The 18,517-nt window shown below is 41.9% G+C and overlaps 1 protein-coding gene across 2 annotated transcripts in view; it reads left to right on the top strand.

The window, feature by feature from the left end:
- The window catches only part of TLL1 (tolloid like 1), a 241,652-nt gene that overhangs the window by 155,441 nt on the left and 67,694 nt on the right, over positions 1-18,517 (top strand). For both annotated transcript variants that reach the window (XM_074991871.1, XM_074991872.1), the window contains exon 10: positions 12,398-12,513. In XM_074991871.1, the coding sequence (XP_074847972.1) occupies positions 12,398-12,513 (116 nt within the window). The remainder of the gene's footprint in view (positions 1-12,397; positions 12,514-18,517) is intronic.

Here is an 18,517-nt window from a genome sequence, read left to right as displayed (position 1 = left end):
TGCAGGAAACTAAAATGCTTCCTGACATTTAAGTTCCCCACATAGACTGATAACTGGTTAAAAGATAGGAAACAAAGTTTAGGGAAAAAATTGTTGTCAGAATCAAGAGAAGTAACTGATTGTGTCCCCAGGGGTCTGTACTGGGACAAATCTATTTAACACATTCTTAATTGATCTGGAGAAAGGGGAAAGAGTGAGGTGGCAAAATTTGCAGATGATACTAAGCCACTCAAGACAGTTAAGTCCAAAGCAGACTGTAAAGGTCTTCAGAAGTATCTCACAAAAGTAGGTGATGGGGCAACAAAATGGCAGATGATTTTTAATGTTGATAAATGTAAAGTAATTGCATATTGGAAAACACAATCTCAATTATACATAGAAAATGATGGGGACTAAATTAGCTGTTACCACTCAAGTGAGAGATCTTGGTTTCATTGTGGATATTTCTCTGAAAGCATCCACTATATGTGCAGCGGTGGTCAAAAAAAGCAGACATAATGTTAGAATCATTGGAAAAAGGATAGAGTATAAGACAGAAAGTATCTTATTGCCTCTATATAAATACATGGTATCCCCACATCTTGAATGCTGTGTGCAGATGTAGTCGCCTCATCTCAAAAACTTTCAGAACAGGGCAACAAAAATTATTAGGGGTACGGAACAGCTGCCATATGAGGACAGATGAAGAAGACTGGGACTTTTCTGTTTAGAAAAGAGAGACCAAGGAGGAATATGAGCGAGGTCTCTAAAATCAAGATTAATATGGAGAAACTAAATAAGGAAAACAGCTAGGAATCTCCAAATGCAATTAATAAGCAGCAAGTTTAAAACAAACAGAAGGATGTATTTTGGCAGAAGAGATTTTGAAGGCAAGGAGTTTAACATGGTTCAAAAAAGAGCTGATAAACTCATGGACAATGGGCCCATCAATGTCTATTAGCCAGGATGACAGGAATGGTTTCCCTAGCCTCTGTTTATCAGTAGCTGGAAATGGGAAACAAGATTTGGCTCACTTGATTCTTCTTCCAGTGGTTGCCTCTGTGCACTATGATATGTGTATACACGTGGTATGTGTACAGGTATCAGAAAAATTTTTCCCACAGCAATACCTGTTGGGTCAGCTGTAATGCCCCATGCAGTGATGTCATCAAAATTGCCTATAAATAACCCCACTCAGTTCCTTCTTTCCACCTACTGATGGTTGTTGGAGTTTCTACCAATGCTTTGCAGTTGGTGGTATTCCCTAGCTTCTGGCTTCTTTGTTTTGTTTTTCAGTTATTGATAGTTAGCATTTGGAAGCACAGATAGCATTTGGAAAGTGGTAAGGTGATAGGGAACAGCCAGCATGGTTTTGTTAAAAACAGATCATGTCGAACCAATCTAATAGCTTTCTTTGATAGAATAACGAGGCTTGTGGATAAGGGAGAAGCAGTGGATGTGGTATACCCAGACTTCAGTAAAGCATTTGACACGGCCTCACATAATATACTTATCAATAAACTACACAAATACAACTTAGATGGGGCTACTATAAGGTGGGTGAACAACTGGCTGGATAACCGTACCCAGAAAGTAGTTATTAATGGTTTTCAATCCTGCTGGAAAAGTATAACTAGTGGGGTGCCACAGGGGTCTGTTTTAGGACCAGTTCTGTTCAATATCTTCATTAATGATTTAGATATTGACATAAAAAGTACACTTATTAAGTTTGCAGATACCACCAAGCTGGGAGGGTTTGCAACTTCTTTGGAGGATAGGGTCATAACTCAAAAGGATCTGGATAAACTGGAGAAATGGGCTGAGGTAAACAAGATGAAGTTTAATAAGGACAAATGCAAAGTGCTCCACTTAGGAAGGAACAATCAGTGTCACACATACAGAATGGGAAAGGACTGCCTAGGAATGAGTAGAGCAGAAAGGGATCTAGGGGTTATAGTGGACCACAAGCTAAATATGAGTCAACAGTGTGATGCTGTTGCAAAAAAAGCAAACATGATTCTAGGATGCATTAACAGGTATGTTGTGAACAAGACACAAGAAGTCATTCTCCCGCTCTACTCTGTGCTGGTTAGGCCTCAGCTGGAGTATTGTGTCCAGTTCTGGGCACCGCAGTTCACGAAGGATGTGGAGAAATTGGAGAGGGTCCAGAGGAGAGCAACGAGAATGATCAAAGGTCTGGAGAACATGACCTGTGAAGAAAGGCTGAAAGAATTGGGCTTGTTTAGTTTGGAAAAGAGAAGACTGAGGGGGGACATGATAGCAGTTTTCAGGTATCTAAAAGGGTGTCATAAGGCAGAGGGAGGGATCTTGCTCTTCCTTGCCTCTGAGGATGGAACAAGAGGCAATGGACTTAAATTGCAGCAGGGGAGGTTCAGGTTGGACATTAGGAAAAAGTTCCTGTCAGGGTGATCAAACACTGGAACGAATTGCCAAGGGAGGTGGTAGAATCTCGATCACTTTGCCACCGGGCTGTGTGAACAGGGTGCTTTGAGACTGGGTGAGTTTTGCAACCGGGTGCTTGCGAACAGGGTGATTGCTAACAAGAGGGAGTTTTGAGAGGCTCTCCTGGAGGAGGAGAAGGAAGGAGCAAACTAAAGCACCTTGGGGTAAGTGGCTGCTTGTGTTTGGGGGTTCTGGGCTTGTGTGTTTGTTTGTTTGTTTGGCGTTTGGAGTACTGAGCTGAGTGTTTGTTTGAAAGGCCGTGGCTCAGGCAGGCAGTTGGAAGCTGTGAGTCTTGATTAGGTTTGAATCGAAACACCGTGTGCTGATTGGCTGAGCTGTAGGCAGAGGGAGGAGCTATCAGGGATGCCGAGCACTTAAACCCCGCTAGTAAGCGACCAGGGAGTTTTGCGACCGGGTGCTTGCGAACAGGGTGAGTGCTAACAGGAGGGAGTTTTGAGAGGGGAGTTTAGAGGGGGAGCTTGGAGGGAGCCAGTGACTTCTGTTGCCCTTAAACTTAAATCCTTTATAACAACCTCTATCTGAAACATTTAATTAAACCCTCATATATAATTAGAGTAGGAAATGGAGGCAGAAGCCCAGCAGCAGAGTGGGGGCTATCCTGTTTATTGTGTCGAGTGCAATATGTATGACTACCTACCCTGTGGGCAGGTGGTGTATGTGTGCACTTGATGCAAGGAGCTCCTGGCCCTCAGAGACCGAGTGTATGCTTTAGAGGCCAGGGTGGCTGAACTGGAGGAGCTAAGGAAGGCAGAGGTGTTTGTTGATGAGACTTTCTGGGACATAGTTGGTCTGTCCCACCTCCAATCTGACAGTCCTGATGCTGTTACGGAGGATGAAAGGCTCAGGGAAGGAGAGCAGTCAATGGGAGCAGAGGGAAACCATCCCATAGTTGGGACCCTCCTTCCAGAGGGTGCTATGGTATCCTCTCGTGCCGAGGATACTTCTCCGGGGGAGGGAGTGCCAGCTGTTAGGAAGAAGTAGGTTTTAGTAGTGGGGGATTCGATCATACGAAATATAGATAGTTGGGTTTGTGATGACCGGGAGAACCGTATGGTGACTCGCCTGCCTGGTGCGAAGGTTGCGGATCTCTTGAGGCATCTAGACAGACTTATGGGCAGTGCTGGGGAGGAGCCGGTGGTTGTGGTACATGTTGGTACCAATGACATAGGGAAGGGTAGGAGAGATGATCTGGAGGCCAAATTTAGGTTACTAGGAAAGAGACTGAAATCCAGAACATCTATGGTGACATTCTCTGAAATGCTTCCAGTTCCACGCGCAGGGCCAGATAGACAGGCAGAACTTCAGAGTCTCAATGTGTGGATGAGACGATGGTGTAGGGAAGAGGGGTTTAGATTTATTAGGAACTGGGGACACTTTTGGGGTGGGGGGAGCCTATACAGGAATGATGGGCTCCACCTAAATCAAGGTGGATCCAGACTGCTGGCATTAAACATTAAAAAGGTCGTAGAGCAGTTTTTAAACTAAGAGGTGGGGGAAAGCCAATTGGTGCGGGGGAGCACCTGGATCGGACGGAGACTTCTCTTACACGAAGCTCCATAGATAGGGATTCCCTAGAAGTTAGTCAGATAGGGAATGTGGGAAATAATATATGGGCAAGATCAGATGTGAAACAATCGCATATAAAAAAATCCAATGCGTCTGTGAAAGGCAGACATATAAATAGTGGTAGTTTTTTAAAGTGCTTTTACACAAATGCTAGGAGTCTGTCTAATAAGATGGGTGAACTGGAGTACCTCATATCAAAGGAGGAAGTTGACATAACAGGCATCACAGAAACATGGTGGAATGAGGACAATCAGTGGGACACTATGATACTGGGATATAAATTATATCGGAGAGACAGAACAGGTCGTGCGGGTGGCGGAGTGGTACTATATGTGAAGGATAATATAGAATCAAATGAAGCAAAAATCTTAAAGGAATCAAAATGTTCCATAGAATCATTATGGATAACAATTCATTCCTCTAATATGAATATGGCCGACCACCTAACCAGGACAGTGATAGTGATGCTGAAATGTTAAGGGAGATTAGAGAGGCTATCAAAATAAAAAACACAGTAATAATAGGAGATTTCAATTATCCCCATATTGATTGGGTATATGTCACCTCAGGACGGGATTCGGAGATTAAATTTCTTGATTCCTTAAATGACTGCTTCTTGGAGCAGCTAGTACAGGAACCCACAAGGGGAGAGTCAATTCTCGATCTAGTCCTGACTAGAACGCAGGATCTGGTCCAAGAGGTAACTGTTACTGGACCGCTTGGAAATAGTGACCACAATATAATAACTTTTAATATTGCTGTGTTGGGAAGAACACCGCAGCGGTCAAACACTCCGGCATTTAATTTCAAAAAGGGGAATTACACTAAAATGAGGAAGCTAGTTAAACAGAAACTAAAAGGTAAAGTAACTAAACTAAAATCCCTGGAAGCTGCATGGAAACTGTTTAAAGACACCATACTAGAGGCCCAACTTAAATGTATACCCCAAATAAAAAAACACAGTAAGAGACCTAACAAAGAACCACCCTGGCTTAACAGCCATGTTAAAAAGGCAGTGAAAGAGAAAAGGGCAGCTTTTAAAAAGTGGAAGTCAAATCCTAGTGAGGAAAATAGAAAGGAACACAAACACTCCCAAATTAAGTGTCATAATGTAGTAAGAAAAGCCAAAAAAGATTTTGAGGAACAGCTAGCCAAAAATTCAAAAAATGATAGTAAAATATTTTTTAAATACATTAGAAGCAGGAAGCCCGCTAAAAAAGCAGTGGGGCCCTTGGATGATAAAGATATAAAAGGAGCGATCAAGGAAGACAGTGCCATTGCGGAGCGATTAAATGATTTCTTTGCTTCAGTCTTCACGGCTGACGATGTTAGAGGTTCCTAAATCTGAGCCAGCCTTTTTAGGTGACAAATATGAGGAACTCTCCCAGATTGAAGTGACATTAGAAGAGGTTTTGGAGTTAATTGATAAGCTGAATAGTAACAAGTCTCCAGGACCAGATGGTATTCACCCAGGGGTTCTGAAAGAACTGAAATGTGAAATTGCGGAGTTATTAACAGTGGTTTGTAACCTATCCTTTAAATCCGCTTCGGTACCCAATGACTGGAAGACGGCCAATATAACGCCAATATTTAAAAAAGGCTCCAGAGGAGACCCTGGCAATTATAGACCGATAAGTCTAACATCAGTACCAGGCCAATTAGTAGAAACAATAGTAAAGAATAAAATTGCAAGGCACGTAGAAGAGCATGAATTGTTGGGCAAAAGTCAGCATGATTTCTGCAGAGGGAAGTCGTGTCTAACTAATCTATTAGAATTCTTTGAAGGGGTTAATAAACATGCGGACAAGGGGCACCCAGTGGACATAATATACCTAGATTTCCAGAAAGCCTTTGACACGGTCCCACACCAAAGGCTTTTATGTAAATTAGGCGGTCATGGGATAGGAGGAAAGATCCTTTCATGGATCGGGAATTGGTTAAAAGACAGAAAACAAAGGATTGGAATAAATGGTAAATTTTCACAATGGAGGGGGGTAACTAGTGGTGTTCCCCAGGGGTCAGTCCTGGGACCGATCCTGTTCAACTTGTTCATCAATGATCTAGAAAATGAGGTAAGCAGTGAGGTGGCAAAGTTTGCAGATGACACCAAGTTGTTCAGGACAGTCAAAAGCAAAAGGGATTGTGAAGAACTACAAAAAGATCTCAGCAAACTGAGTGATTGGGCAGCAAAATGGCAAATGAAATTTAATGTGGGTAAGTGTAAGGTAATGCACATTGGAAAAAATAACGCAAATTACACATACAACATGATGGGGTCAAGTTTAGCTATGACAGATCAGGAAAGGGATCTTGGAGTTATAGTGGATAGCTCTCTGAAGACATCCACGCAGTGTGCAGCGGCAGTTAGTAAAGCAAATAGGATGTTAGGAATTATTAAAAAAGGGATCGATAATAAGACAAAAGATATCATACTTCCCCTAAATAAAACTATGGTATGCCCACATCTTGAGTACTGCGTGCAGATGTGGTCTTCTCACCTCAAAAAGGATATATTGGCATTAGAAAAGGTTCAGAAAAGGGCGACTAAGATGATTAGGGGTTTGGAACGGGTCCCATATGGGGAGAGGCTAGAGAGACTGGGACTTTTCAGTCTGGAAAAGAGGCGATTGAGGGGCGATATGATAGAGGTATATAAAATCATGAATGGTGTGGAGAAAGTGAATATAGAAAAATTATTTACCTTTTCCCATAATACAAGAACTAGGGGACACCAAATGAAATTGATGGGTAGTAGGTTCAAAACTAATAAAAGGAAATTTTTCTTCACACAGCGCACAGTCAGCCTGTGGAACTCCTTGCTGGAGGAGGCTGTGAAGGCCGGGACTCTATTAGGGTTTAAAAAAGAGCTCGATAAATGTTTGCAGGTTAGGTCCATAAATGGCTATTAGCCAGGGGTAAAGTATGGTGCCCTAGGCTTCACTACAAGGGCAGGAGATGGATGGCAGGAGATAAATCACTTGATCATTGTCTTCTGTTCTCCTTCTCTGGGGCACCTGGCATTGGCCACTGTCGGCAGACAGGATACTGGGCTGGATGGACCTTTGGTCTGACCCAGTATGGCCATTCTTATGTTCTTATTTTCTTATGATATTTAAGAAGAGGTTAGATAGATGGCTTTCAGGGATGGTCTAGAAAGTGCTTGGTCCTGCCATGAGGGCAGGGGGCTGGACTCGATGGCCTCTCGGGTTCTCTTCCAGTCCTACTCTTCTATGATTCTGTATGATTCTATGATTTTATACAAGTATGCTACTACTGAATCAGAGCAGAATAAAGGGCAGTTAGCAGTTGCAAACATTTTCCACTCAGTGGTACTGAGACTCTTTAGTATTGTCTCCACAACTGTAAAAGGAAATATCTGCAGTATTTGAAATGTCGGTGGCAAATGCTGATTATAGTTCTTTTAGTTTAAAGATAAATATTATATCTGTTGCAGGTATTTTAATGACACCTTTTATTGAGGTATTATGCTCCATGTACTTGTAAATATGAGGGGCCTTGTATTTTTCAAACTGACACTTAAGCAGGGAGGGAACAGGTCAGGTCAGACAAATTTTGCAGACATGCCAGGGTTTGCTGACCCATACCGTATAGTTAATTAAATGTTGACAGATTTAACTGGTGGCAGTTGCTTTGTATGTGTGTATGGTGTGACACACATGACTGTTTCCGTATCCTTTTATCTGCTTGCTCTCTGGAAAAAATGCTGATCTTCATCAGGAGGAGGCAGAAATAAGTTTTCTTGCCTTACCCCTCCACCCTCCACAGAACTCTTTGTTGCTATCAGGGATGTTAGAAGTCCTTATTTCTTGAGCTGTAAAGTAAACAGATTTTCATTCCATACTGGAAAGATTGTGGTTTTGTTTCTACTACATGCCTAACCTAATAAAATTGAAAGAGGGCATAACATTTTGAGAAGCCAGGCAGTAGAGGAAATGCCAACTATGTTAATCTTTAATAAGGGAGTCAAAAGTATTCTTTGTAAACACAGAAGTGTGTAACAGAGAAGTAGTAATTAGTTTATTCTGGCATGAAAAATACTAAAATTTGTTCTTAGGAGATGTAAATAAGTCACCATATATTTAATTGTATCATACAGTCACGTTTCTTTTAAACAGTGGAGCCCTTGACTCATAGACTGCAATGGTCAGTGAAATAGTTTATAGTGAACCATTTCATAACACTAATCACAAATAACGTAATTGTTGGCAGTCCAATTATGGAGAGAAACCTCTGGATTCTCTTGTGATGGAATTTTAACTAACTGCTTTGAGAACTACTGAACCATTGAAAAGAAATGTGCTTTTAAACAAGGGGTGGCCAAATATTGCCTAATCAAAGGCAGCATTGGAAACTGGCCAGGAACTCAAGGGCTGTGCCTGATTTGTGTGACATGGAGTAGATTGTATCTGCCCTTATTTTTTAATATGGAGTACGTCATCCTGCTCCAGTTTAATCTGATTGAACTTTGTCTTTAGAGATGAAAGTTGCCATTAGCCACTTTGTTCTACGTGGGGCTCAGTTTGGACACTTTACTATAGAAAATTAACAAATAGATCATTAAACTACTTCAGCTTTTAGAATAAAGCAAAATGATCAGTCGCAGAAATACATGACTTTGATTAACAAGTAGAAGAGGCTGACGTACAATCTTTTCTTTTGTGGGTGGAAAGGCTGACAAGGAATGTTTAAACAGTAAATATTGTCAAATATATAGGAAAATATTTTAAAACTTGAATTACATAATTTTTGTTAGAAAAGATCAGATTTTAAACCCTCCTCTGAGTCTATACCGAGTTTTGGTTTGTCACATTGTAGGACTCTGTGATTTAAAGATACAGGAGGAATTCTTCATAAGCAAACTTGAACCACTTTAAAATCCCTTTGATTGATTCACCTTGAGTGACCTCACCTCACCAAATCTGGGGTCTAAAATTTTACTATTAGCTCTTTTCAGAGAGGTTGTTTAATAAAATAAGATTGTTTCCTAACTCAGCCAGGTAGATGCTGAAATTCTTTAAATGCAGATTTAGGAGTTCTGGGCTACGTCTACACGTGCAGCCAACATCGAAATAGTCTATTTCGATGAATAACGTCTACACGTCCTCCAGGGCCGGCAACGTCGATGTTCATCTTCGACGTTGCTCAGCCCAACATCGAAATAGGCGCAGCGAGGGAACGTCTACACGTCAAAGTAGCACACATCGAAATAGGGATGCCAGGCACAGCTGCAGACAGGGTCACAGGGCGGACTCAACAGCCAGCCGCTCCCTTAAAGGGCCCCTCCCAGACACAGTTGCACTAAACAACACAAGATACACAGAGCTGACAACTGGTTGCAGACCCTGTGCCTGCAGCATAGATCCCCAGCTGCCGCAGAAGCAGCCAGAAGCCCTGGGCTAAGGGCTGCTGCCCACGGTGACCATAGAGCCCCGCAGGGGCTGGAGAGAGAGCATCTCTCAACCCCCCAGCTGATGGCCACCATGGAGGACCCGGCAATTTCGACGTTGCGGGACGCGGATCGTCTACACGGTCCCTACTTCGACGTTGAACGTCGAAGTAGGGCGCTATTCCTATCTCCTCATGAGGTTAGCGACTTCGACGTCTCGCCTCTTAACGTCGAAGTTAACTTCGAAATAGCGCCCGACGCGTGTAGACGCGACGGGCGCTATTTCGAAGTTGGTGCCGCTACTTCGAAGTAGCGTGCACGTGTAGACGCAGCTCTGATGTTTAACTAGCTGAGGTGCTTTGGTTTTATAACATGTAATTTAGTTATCTGAATAGAGTTAAATCTCTGTTTCTTAGCTCTGCGTGCCTTATAGGGCTGCTAAACTCTGAAGATTCCATATGTTACTTCAGTGTGGCCCCCCCACAATCCCACCTCCCTTTTTGATGTACTGTGGAATTCCTAACTGCTTTAATTATATACCTCACACACGTCATTCCACTGGTATGTTACATAGTAATGTGTATATATATTGAATTATTGAACAAATTTTTGAATTATATTTTTGTGGGTCAAAGTTAGGGTTGTGTGTAAATAAACATTTGTACTCCTGCAGTATTGTTAACAACTCAGGCTCAGTGTAGGGACTATACTGATAATGAAATATTTGTGTAAGCTACTGCATTAGTTTAAAATGTATTGCTTAGGTATTTTCTGTTGTAATAAACTTGTGCAGTTATCATTATCATGGGAGTGACCTTAACTAAATTATAGGTTAACAGGCGTCCTAAATGCGTAGGCATGAAGCACTGGGAGGGTACAGCAGTTCAGGTTCTCTGGGAAATGCATTATTATTTGAAGATTGTTGTTTCTGTCTCTTGGATAACATGAAAAGTTATTTTTAGAAAAGGCCTGGATTCTTCCATACCAATCTCACGTGCCTGTGATAATGGAAGAGACCCCTGTGGGTCCATCCTAGCAAACAGATTAAGGTTTGCAATTAATGAGAGAATTTGGAGGAGCATATGGTTGTTAGGGAAACTGATGGGAAATGCATTACATATGTTATCCTCTCCCCACTGGCCTCATGGATAATCTGCTGCAAAGGTGCTAGTTACTGTGGTGATGGGTTCAGTACACTGACCAAGGTAAATTGATATAAAGAGCAGTCTGACTGCGTTACCTTTTACATGCACTTTCCATGACATTTAAGAACACCACCTCCACTCTTCAAGAGAGGTTTGAGGTGAAGCAACTAATAGGAGAATCCTTGGCAGTACAAGGGGAGGTAATAGGTAGAAGGTAATAGGGAAACAAAAGCAGAAGATAATATGCAGTACCTTTGGGTCCAGAGGATTTCCTGAATTCCATATGGATCTCGTGGGTTCTGCTTCTTTGCATTTGTAGCATTATTATTGTGTTCTGAGGCTTCTTTTAAAACCTATCGGTGAAGCTTTCATTTCCTACCAATCAGCAGAAGGAATTCTGATACAGTAATCTGCAATTTATTTGAACTTTTATTCCTGTGGAGTTAAAATAAACTCTTAATTATGGTAGAGTATTTTCTCTAAAAATGACTTGTATAGAAGTAATTAAATAGCTTTTCCAAGTATGACATTTTATATAATTGCAAATGAAAAAGAGAGAATAACCTATTTTTTCAAATAAAGGCAGTAAGACATTTTTCTCTAAAGGACACAGTATCATGCAACATTGACCTTGAAGATTTTCAGTGGAATGAGAGTCTGTTTTTTTTTTCTTTTTCACAGTCACAGTCAAATCTTCAGGTGCCATGCTAACTACTTTTCAATGAAGTTTAAATCAGCTATTAAAATGCACGTGTCAGATTAAATCTTAGACACATTTTAAAAGGTAGCATCAAACTTATAGGTTCATTGTGTGTCTTCAAAGTACAGTCTTCTCCTTTTCACCCTCTTTTCTAAAGGTTTTTCCAGATCATTTATAAGTCATTGAGATTTTGGTGATACAGTGGTTTACCTTCTGGCAGCTGTGATTTAAAAATATTACAGCTCTGATTACACTGTCAATCACAGGGTAATAGTCTCAAATTCACATCTCTCCCATCACACCTACAAAATCAGTAGATGAAACAAACTGTTGATTGAAAGTCACAAAAATGTCTGATGATGGTGTAAAAATCCTACTTGAATCAGGTTTAATGGTGGCAGCTTGTGTGATATAATGCAGTGTGAAGAAAGAATTATTAATCAGTAACCTACCAGCTAGTAGCTTGATTGACAGGTAAGATAAAGGCTTCAGTAATATAGAATATAAAAAGCTTTTGGTATTATGGGTCTTTACATTTGTTTCTCTTTATTACTACTGCCTTCACAAATTGTTTTTGTGTAAGAGATTTTGTTGAATTTAGGATTCGTATTCTAATACGAATGAATGAAATCAGTTAATGCTGGACAAAAGTAAATTATTAAATGAAACCCAATGATTAATTTCTAGTATGTCAATCACTTAAGCCCTGAGGTTTTTTCTTTAGTTCTTTGATAACTTAAGGCGTAAGTACTGCATGTGAATTCTTTGTTTTTAGAAAGTTGTACATAAGTAAAGCTATGAGTATAGTTTTGCCTGCAGTTGTCAGCCATGACATTGTTTGACTCGCTCGCAATTTGGATTACGTCAGCTGCATAGCACATAAATAAAAAGGTTCATGGAAAGAAAACATTGTGTACAAAAACATGAATAGCAAACTGGTTTAAATCATTGCCTTTGACTAAATAGTAATATCACTAGTTTATTTTTCATTCTGTGTCTAAACTTAATCAGTCTGTTCTAAATAAATATTGAAAAGGAGTGGGCCTTCTTCCTTTGGGCCTTATATGTATAAGATACATGACTTTCTCTATTTAAACCATGTTTTGTTTCTTTCAGCATGTGGAGAAACACTGCAAGAATCTACAGGGAACTTTTCCTCTCCAGGATTTCCAAATGGTTACCCTTCATACACACACTGCATATGGCGAATCTCTGTTACCCCAGGGGAAAAGGTATTTACCCACCTCTTTTCCATAAAATAAGTACAAACATTCCTTTTTAAAAAGAATGTCTTCCCTGTTTGTTTATCTTTTCTTTTCCCCTTTTTTAAAATATCAGGAATTGATTCAGTCCCTTCACTCAATACATTACAGACTTTGAACTGTTGGTAATTGATGTGACTTTGGCTCATGTTACTAGATGCTCAAATTTTTTGCCATATGATGGTTTATCAAGTAAATTGAGTTCATGGCTTTAATCTACTTCATATCACAAAAACCCACACGAAAATGGAGCACGCAAATTATTGGGCTGGTACTTAGTAAGGGAAGGAAATAAAGCTTCCTTTCACAAAGTTTCTATGATACTGATGGCACAAGCCAATTTTTCTTTTCTGATGCATTCCAGCTTTACCATATTTTGTTCTCATTTATTTATTAGGATATTGACCTCCCTCAATGTAAACAGATTGTTCAGTGAGATGAAGGGAGGTCTGGAGAGTTTTTCCACAGACAAAATGTGTAGAAAAATTACACAAGTGCATTTTGAAGAGGCGGAGAGAGTAGTAGGAGGCCAACATGAAGTAGAGATATACAGAGACTACAAGAAGCAACCTTCTGACTAGAGTCAAACCTCTCCCCAGCCACACACACACACATCCACCCAAAATCACCAGATACTGCATTCAGACCATCCCCAGTTCTCCCACTCAATACAGAGCTTCATTCTCTCAAAACAATCTTGCTGAATTCTTAGCTATTTTCTAGTCTGGGTCTCTGCAACTTAATGAACATGTTTTTCTGATGCACTGATAGATCCCAGAAGGCTATTAGCATTATTACCATTGTTATGAATAAAAGCAAAGCCTCTTGAAATGTGTTAGTCCTACTCTTGTGAAGGGTGTGAAACAAGATGAAATATAAGCAGTCTCAAATGCTCAGAGAATGTTGGTGGCACTGCAGACTGGTAGGGAGGGGCAGATAAAAATGACTGAATAGGAGAAGGTTTGCACAAAGGATACAAATATATCTGGAGGGATAATTTTACATCCTCACTGCCTGCACTGCATCATCATTAATGCTACTGCAGCAAAAGTATCTTGCATTCTTCTCTTTTATCCAGTAAAATAAATATATAAAGTTTTAGGTTATAAATGTTGCCATTTTATTTAACTTAGGAAGAGGTTTTTTTCTGAGGACTTTTAGCATATACACAACTTTGTATAAATAGATCTAAGGAAGTGAGGTTTATTGTAACATATTTATAATGTTGCAGAGCCCCAACCAGGATTGGGGTCTCACTATATTAGACATTATGCACATTCATAGCCAGTACTTTTTTTCTAGGAACAAAAAGGTGCCAGAACTCAAGTCTGATGATTCCTCATAGAATTTAGGGTGTTCAGTTTTAATGCCTTGTCCCCATGCTGCTGCAGGACTGGCTGTGAAAATTTTTCTGTTGCTCTAACAGAAAAAGGGGTGCTGGAACTTCGTTCTGGTGCATTCCTCTAGAAAAAAGGCCTTCTTATAGCAAAAGAGAGTCTCTGTCCTCTCACAGTGTAAGTAGATGAAAAACAAATAAAAAGCAGTGAATACTTCCCTAAATATACTTTGTTCAGACACACAATATTTCTCTGGCAGAAGTCTATTCTCCTGCTCTGAATCAATTGCCTTTTATTTCTGTAGTAGGTTAGAGCTCAATATTCACGTTGGCCACATCTACACAAGAAGCATCTGGTGACAGAAGTTACTGACAGAAGGGATTTCCCAACAAAACGTCTGTCAACAGATTAGTATCACGCGGTAGCCATGTTAGTCTGTATCTTCAAGAACAGCAAGAAGTGCTGTGGCACCTTATAGACTAACAGATATTTTGGAGCATAAGCTCCTCTGGAGCCCCTCCCCCACCCACCACCACCACTCATGCATCTGATGAAGTGGGTCTTTGCCCACAAAAGCTTATGCTCCAAAATATCTGTTAGTCTATAAGGTGCCAGAGGACTTGTTGTTGTTGTCAGCAGATTGTGTCTACACATAAAAGCAGATTGAAAGAGCAATCCCTTCTGTCAACAGAGAGCAGCTAGACTGCCTGGCCCTCTCTCAACAGAACATCTGATTGGAAGTTCTGCAAACAGGGCTGCCTGGTAAATTGGCAGTCCTGTCTGTTGACAAAAGGGCCCCTGAGCATTTACACAGCTGTTTTGTCAACAGAATTATGTCAAGAGAGGTGTTATACCTGAATGGGAAGAGCTATAACACTGCTGATGGATGTGCCAGGTTTTGTCAACAAATGGTCAACAAAGTGCATTTTGTGTGTAGACAAAGCCCAGTTTTGCCAGGCAACACCTCTGTGTAGATGTAGTCATTGTGTATGTGTCCAATGGATTAAAAAAAAGACACATTTCACACTGCTTCATTTCACACTAAGTTGTACTTGAAATCAATGGAAATACTTGCAAACTAATTAACTTAATATAAATAAGGGTTGGTAGACTCAGGGACTGTGATTTAATTCACATATGCAATGCAGTGTCTCAGAAACCAGTATTTAGATAAATTTAATGAAAAATATGTGGAGGATGGTAGAAAATCAGCCTTATTCTATTGCATTCTCTGTGAAGAAACAATTGAGGTATTAATATGTTTATATTCTACTTCCTTTGCTTTTAAAAACTGAAGTGAATGGTACACTAATGTTAAGTGCCATTTGCTTTGGGATTTTGAATACATGCTCATTTACCCCTAAAATAAGATGTGATGGATGATGGACTGAGAACTCTTAGTTTTAAATTTCCTGGTTTCTTACACTTTGGTGTTTGTTTTTTTTTTTGTTTTTTTTTTTTGACTGGAGACTGTATCGTTTCAAGATAGTTTGGTGGGTGTGTCTGTGGAGTTTATTTTTTCCTTGTATTCACTCCAGAATCTACACACCTTTGTGCTAACACAGACCCTGTATGAGATTACTGGTGTTAAGTAATTCAGAGGGATGAGGCTGCAAGGGTGGCACTGGTAACAAGCACTGCCAATAAGCAAATACCTGCCTTCTGGCTCTGAGGATGGGGTGTATGGGGGTCCAGGGAGGAGTAGCACTTCTGGTGTGGGGAATTATCATGTCTCTTCAGGAGCTGTTCGTGCACCTTTGGTCCCCACCTGGCACCCAGCTCTCGCCTGTGGCTCCAAGAAGCTGTAGCATGCGGCGGCCACACCCCGATAAACTGCTTGGACAGGCGGGCTAAACTAGGTGAGGGTAGCTGGCAGGACTGAAACCTGCGGTGAGATAGGGAATTGCCTATCCCAGCATGCAAAGCTGGCCCTGGTGGGTTGGACGGATGAGATCAACAGCAAGATCCAACAACCAGGAAGGCAGTTCTGCAATGCTCTGTGGAGAGCAAAGGGCACCAGAGACGGCATGACCATCCACTGCAGCCTAGGAAGTCCCAGCCATGACGACTTTTTGTACCACTGGAACCAGGCTTCTGAGGTCGAGAGAGTGGAACTGCCCCTGTGCAATGGCTTTTCCACTATAAACATTCTCCTGCACAGGTTCTTTGCACATTCTCATCACTTCTGTCTACCTCAGAGTCCTGCAGCGATGGCGGAGGGGTGAAGTGACAGGTGGGGGTGACCATTGGGAGTTGTAGCTCCAAACCTGCATGTAGGTGGTCTGTGGACTTTGGTCACTCGACTCTGACCCCGGGAAGACAGAGGAGTTCGGCAGCATCCCAGGTAACTGAGCAAGGATTTTTAGGAACAGCACTGCTCACCTTCAAAATGAGGGAGGGAACTAGAAAAGGTGTCCCAAAAATTCCTTGTCCCAACCAAAATGGCCAATATGCCGCAGCTGGCAGTTTTACCCCCACAGTGGTTGAAAAACAGTGGAAAGGAAGATATTTGCAGCATGGAACGTTTGCACCCTCTTGGACAGGGAGAATGCAGTGAGGCCTGAGAGAAAAACGGCCCTCATAGCAAGAGAACTGGCATGTTATAACATTGACATAGCTACCCTGAGCGAGACCAGATGGCAGAGGAAGGATCCATCTGCGAACCAAAAGGAGGTTACACCTTCTGGAAAGGCAGGCCAGAAAATGAAGGCAGAATCCCCAGAGTGGGACTTGCCATCAAGACATCACTCCTGCACCAGCTTCCTGAGCTACCAACTTTCATCAATGAGCGTATGGTCAAACTATGCTTCCCCCTCAACACCTCTCACTGCGTTACGGTCATCAGCGCTTATGCCCCCAGACTAACTAGCAGCAACAAAACAAAAGAAAGTTTCTATGAGGGCCTTGACCATCTTGTGAAAGCAACTCCTCCTAGTGACAAGCGTCTCCTGTTGGGTGACTTCAATGCCATCGTTGGCAAGGACTGTAGGACCTGAAAAGGGGTAGTGAGGCATCATGGTGTTGGTAACAAGAATGCCAATGGCTGCCTTCTGCTGAGCTTGTGTGCAGAAAACGACCTGACGATTACCAGCACTCTCTTCAGGCAATCCGATAAATACAAGACCACATGGATGCACCTGAGATCAAAACAGTGGCACCTGATTGACTATTGCATCAGTCACAGGCAGAACATTCAAGATGTTAACATCACCAGGGCTGTGTGGGGAGCTGAGTGCTGGACCGATCATAGACTTGTCAGATCAGTCCTTATGCTGCACATCACACCACTGCACTGCAAGAAGCTCAAGGTTGTCAGACCCTCCTTCAGTATCGGAAGCTGCAACATACTGGTCATCGTGAGAAATTCACAGCCTGCCTTGATGAAGTGCTGACGTCCCATGGACCTCTGACTGGAGACCCAACACAAAAGTGGGACCAGTTCAAAACCCTGGTGACGGAGTCAGCCAAGTCAACACTCGGACTGAAAAAGAGAATTCACCAAGACTGGTTTGATGAAAATAACAAGGCCATCATGAAGATCTTAGAGGAAAAACAGAACACATTTCTGCTATGGGAAAACGATCAGTCCTCAATCTCCAAACGTGATCATTTCAAACACCTTAAGAGCCAGGCGCAAATGGCACTTCGCAAGATGCAAGATGAGTGGTGGGAGAGTAAAGCTGATGAAGTCCAATACTACGCTGACACATGAACTCCAAGATGTTCTTCAGTGCTATGAAAGCTATATATGGACCTTCGAAGCCCAGTACTACACCTCTCCTGTCTGCAGATGGCATGACCCTTCTGAGGGAGAAGAACAGCATCAACAATCACTTCAGCAGCCTTCTTAACAGACCCTCCATTGTCGACCCTGTGGCCCAAGACCAGATCCCTCAGAAACCCACATTAGATTGTCTTGACCTGCCCCCTACAATGGATGAGGTCAAAAAGTCAATCAGCCAGACCAGCTCTGGCAAAGTCCCTGGGATGGATGGTATCCGTGCTGAAATTTTCAAAGTGGCAGGACCAGTGTCAGTTGAAGCCTTTCACAACATGTTGATCAGCATCTGGGAAGAAGACGACATGCCCAAAGACTTCAAGGATGCTGCAATCATCTCACTCTTCAAGAACGAGGGCAACAAAGCTGACTGTGGAAATAACTGGGGCATCTCCCTTCTCTGTACTGCTGGGAAGATCGTGGCAGGAGTCATTCTCAACCATCTGATCACCAGCATCTCAGAGGAGAACCTACCAGAGGCACAGTGTGGTTTTCGCCCAGGCCACAGCACCATTGACATGATCTTTGCTGTTCGTCATGTTCAGGCAAAATGCATAGAGGAGAACTTGGATCTGTATGCTGTCTTTATAGACCTGACCAAAGTGTTTGACACCGTCAAAAGAGAAGCCCTGTGGATTATCCTGTCACAACCTGGCTGCCCGAGAAGATTTGTTAACCTCATACACCTGTTCCACGATGACATGACTGGCTTTGTTCTTTCAAATGGCAAGTCCTCAGATCCATTTGAGATATCCAGTGGTGTGACGCAAGGGTGCATGCTGGCCCCAGTTTTATTCAACCTCTTTTTCACGTGCATCCTCAGCCACGCAGTTAGGGACCTGGACCATGAAGTCTACAT

Source organism: Carettochelys insculpta, chromosome 4, assembly GCF_033958435.1.
Source record: "Carettochelys insculpta isolate YL-2023 chromosome 4, ASM3395843v1, whole genome shotgun sequence".
NCBI classification, from domain to species: domain Eukaryota; kingdom Metazoa; phylum Chordata; order Testudines; family Carettochelyidae; genus Carettochelys; species Carettochelys insculpta.
Note: the sequence above shows the minus strand (reverse complement) of the source record. Positions and strands in the feature narration are given on the sequence as shown.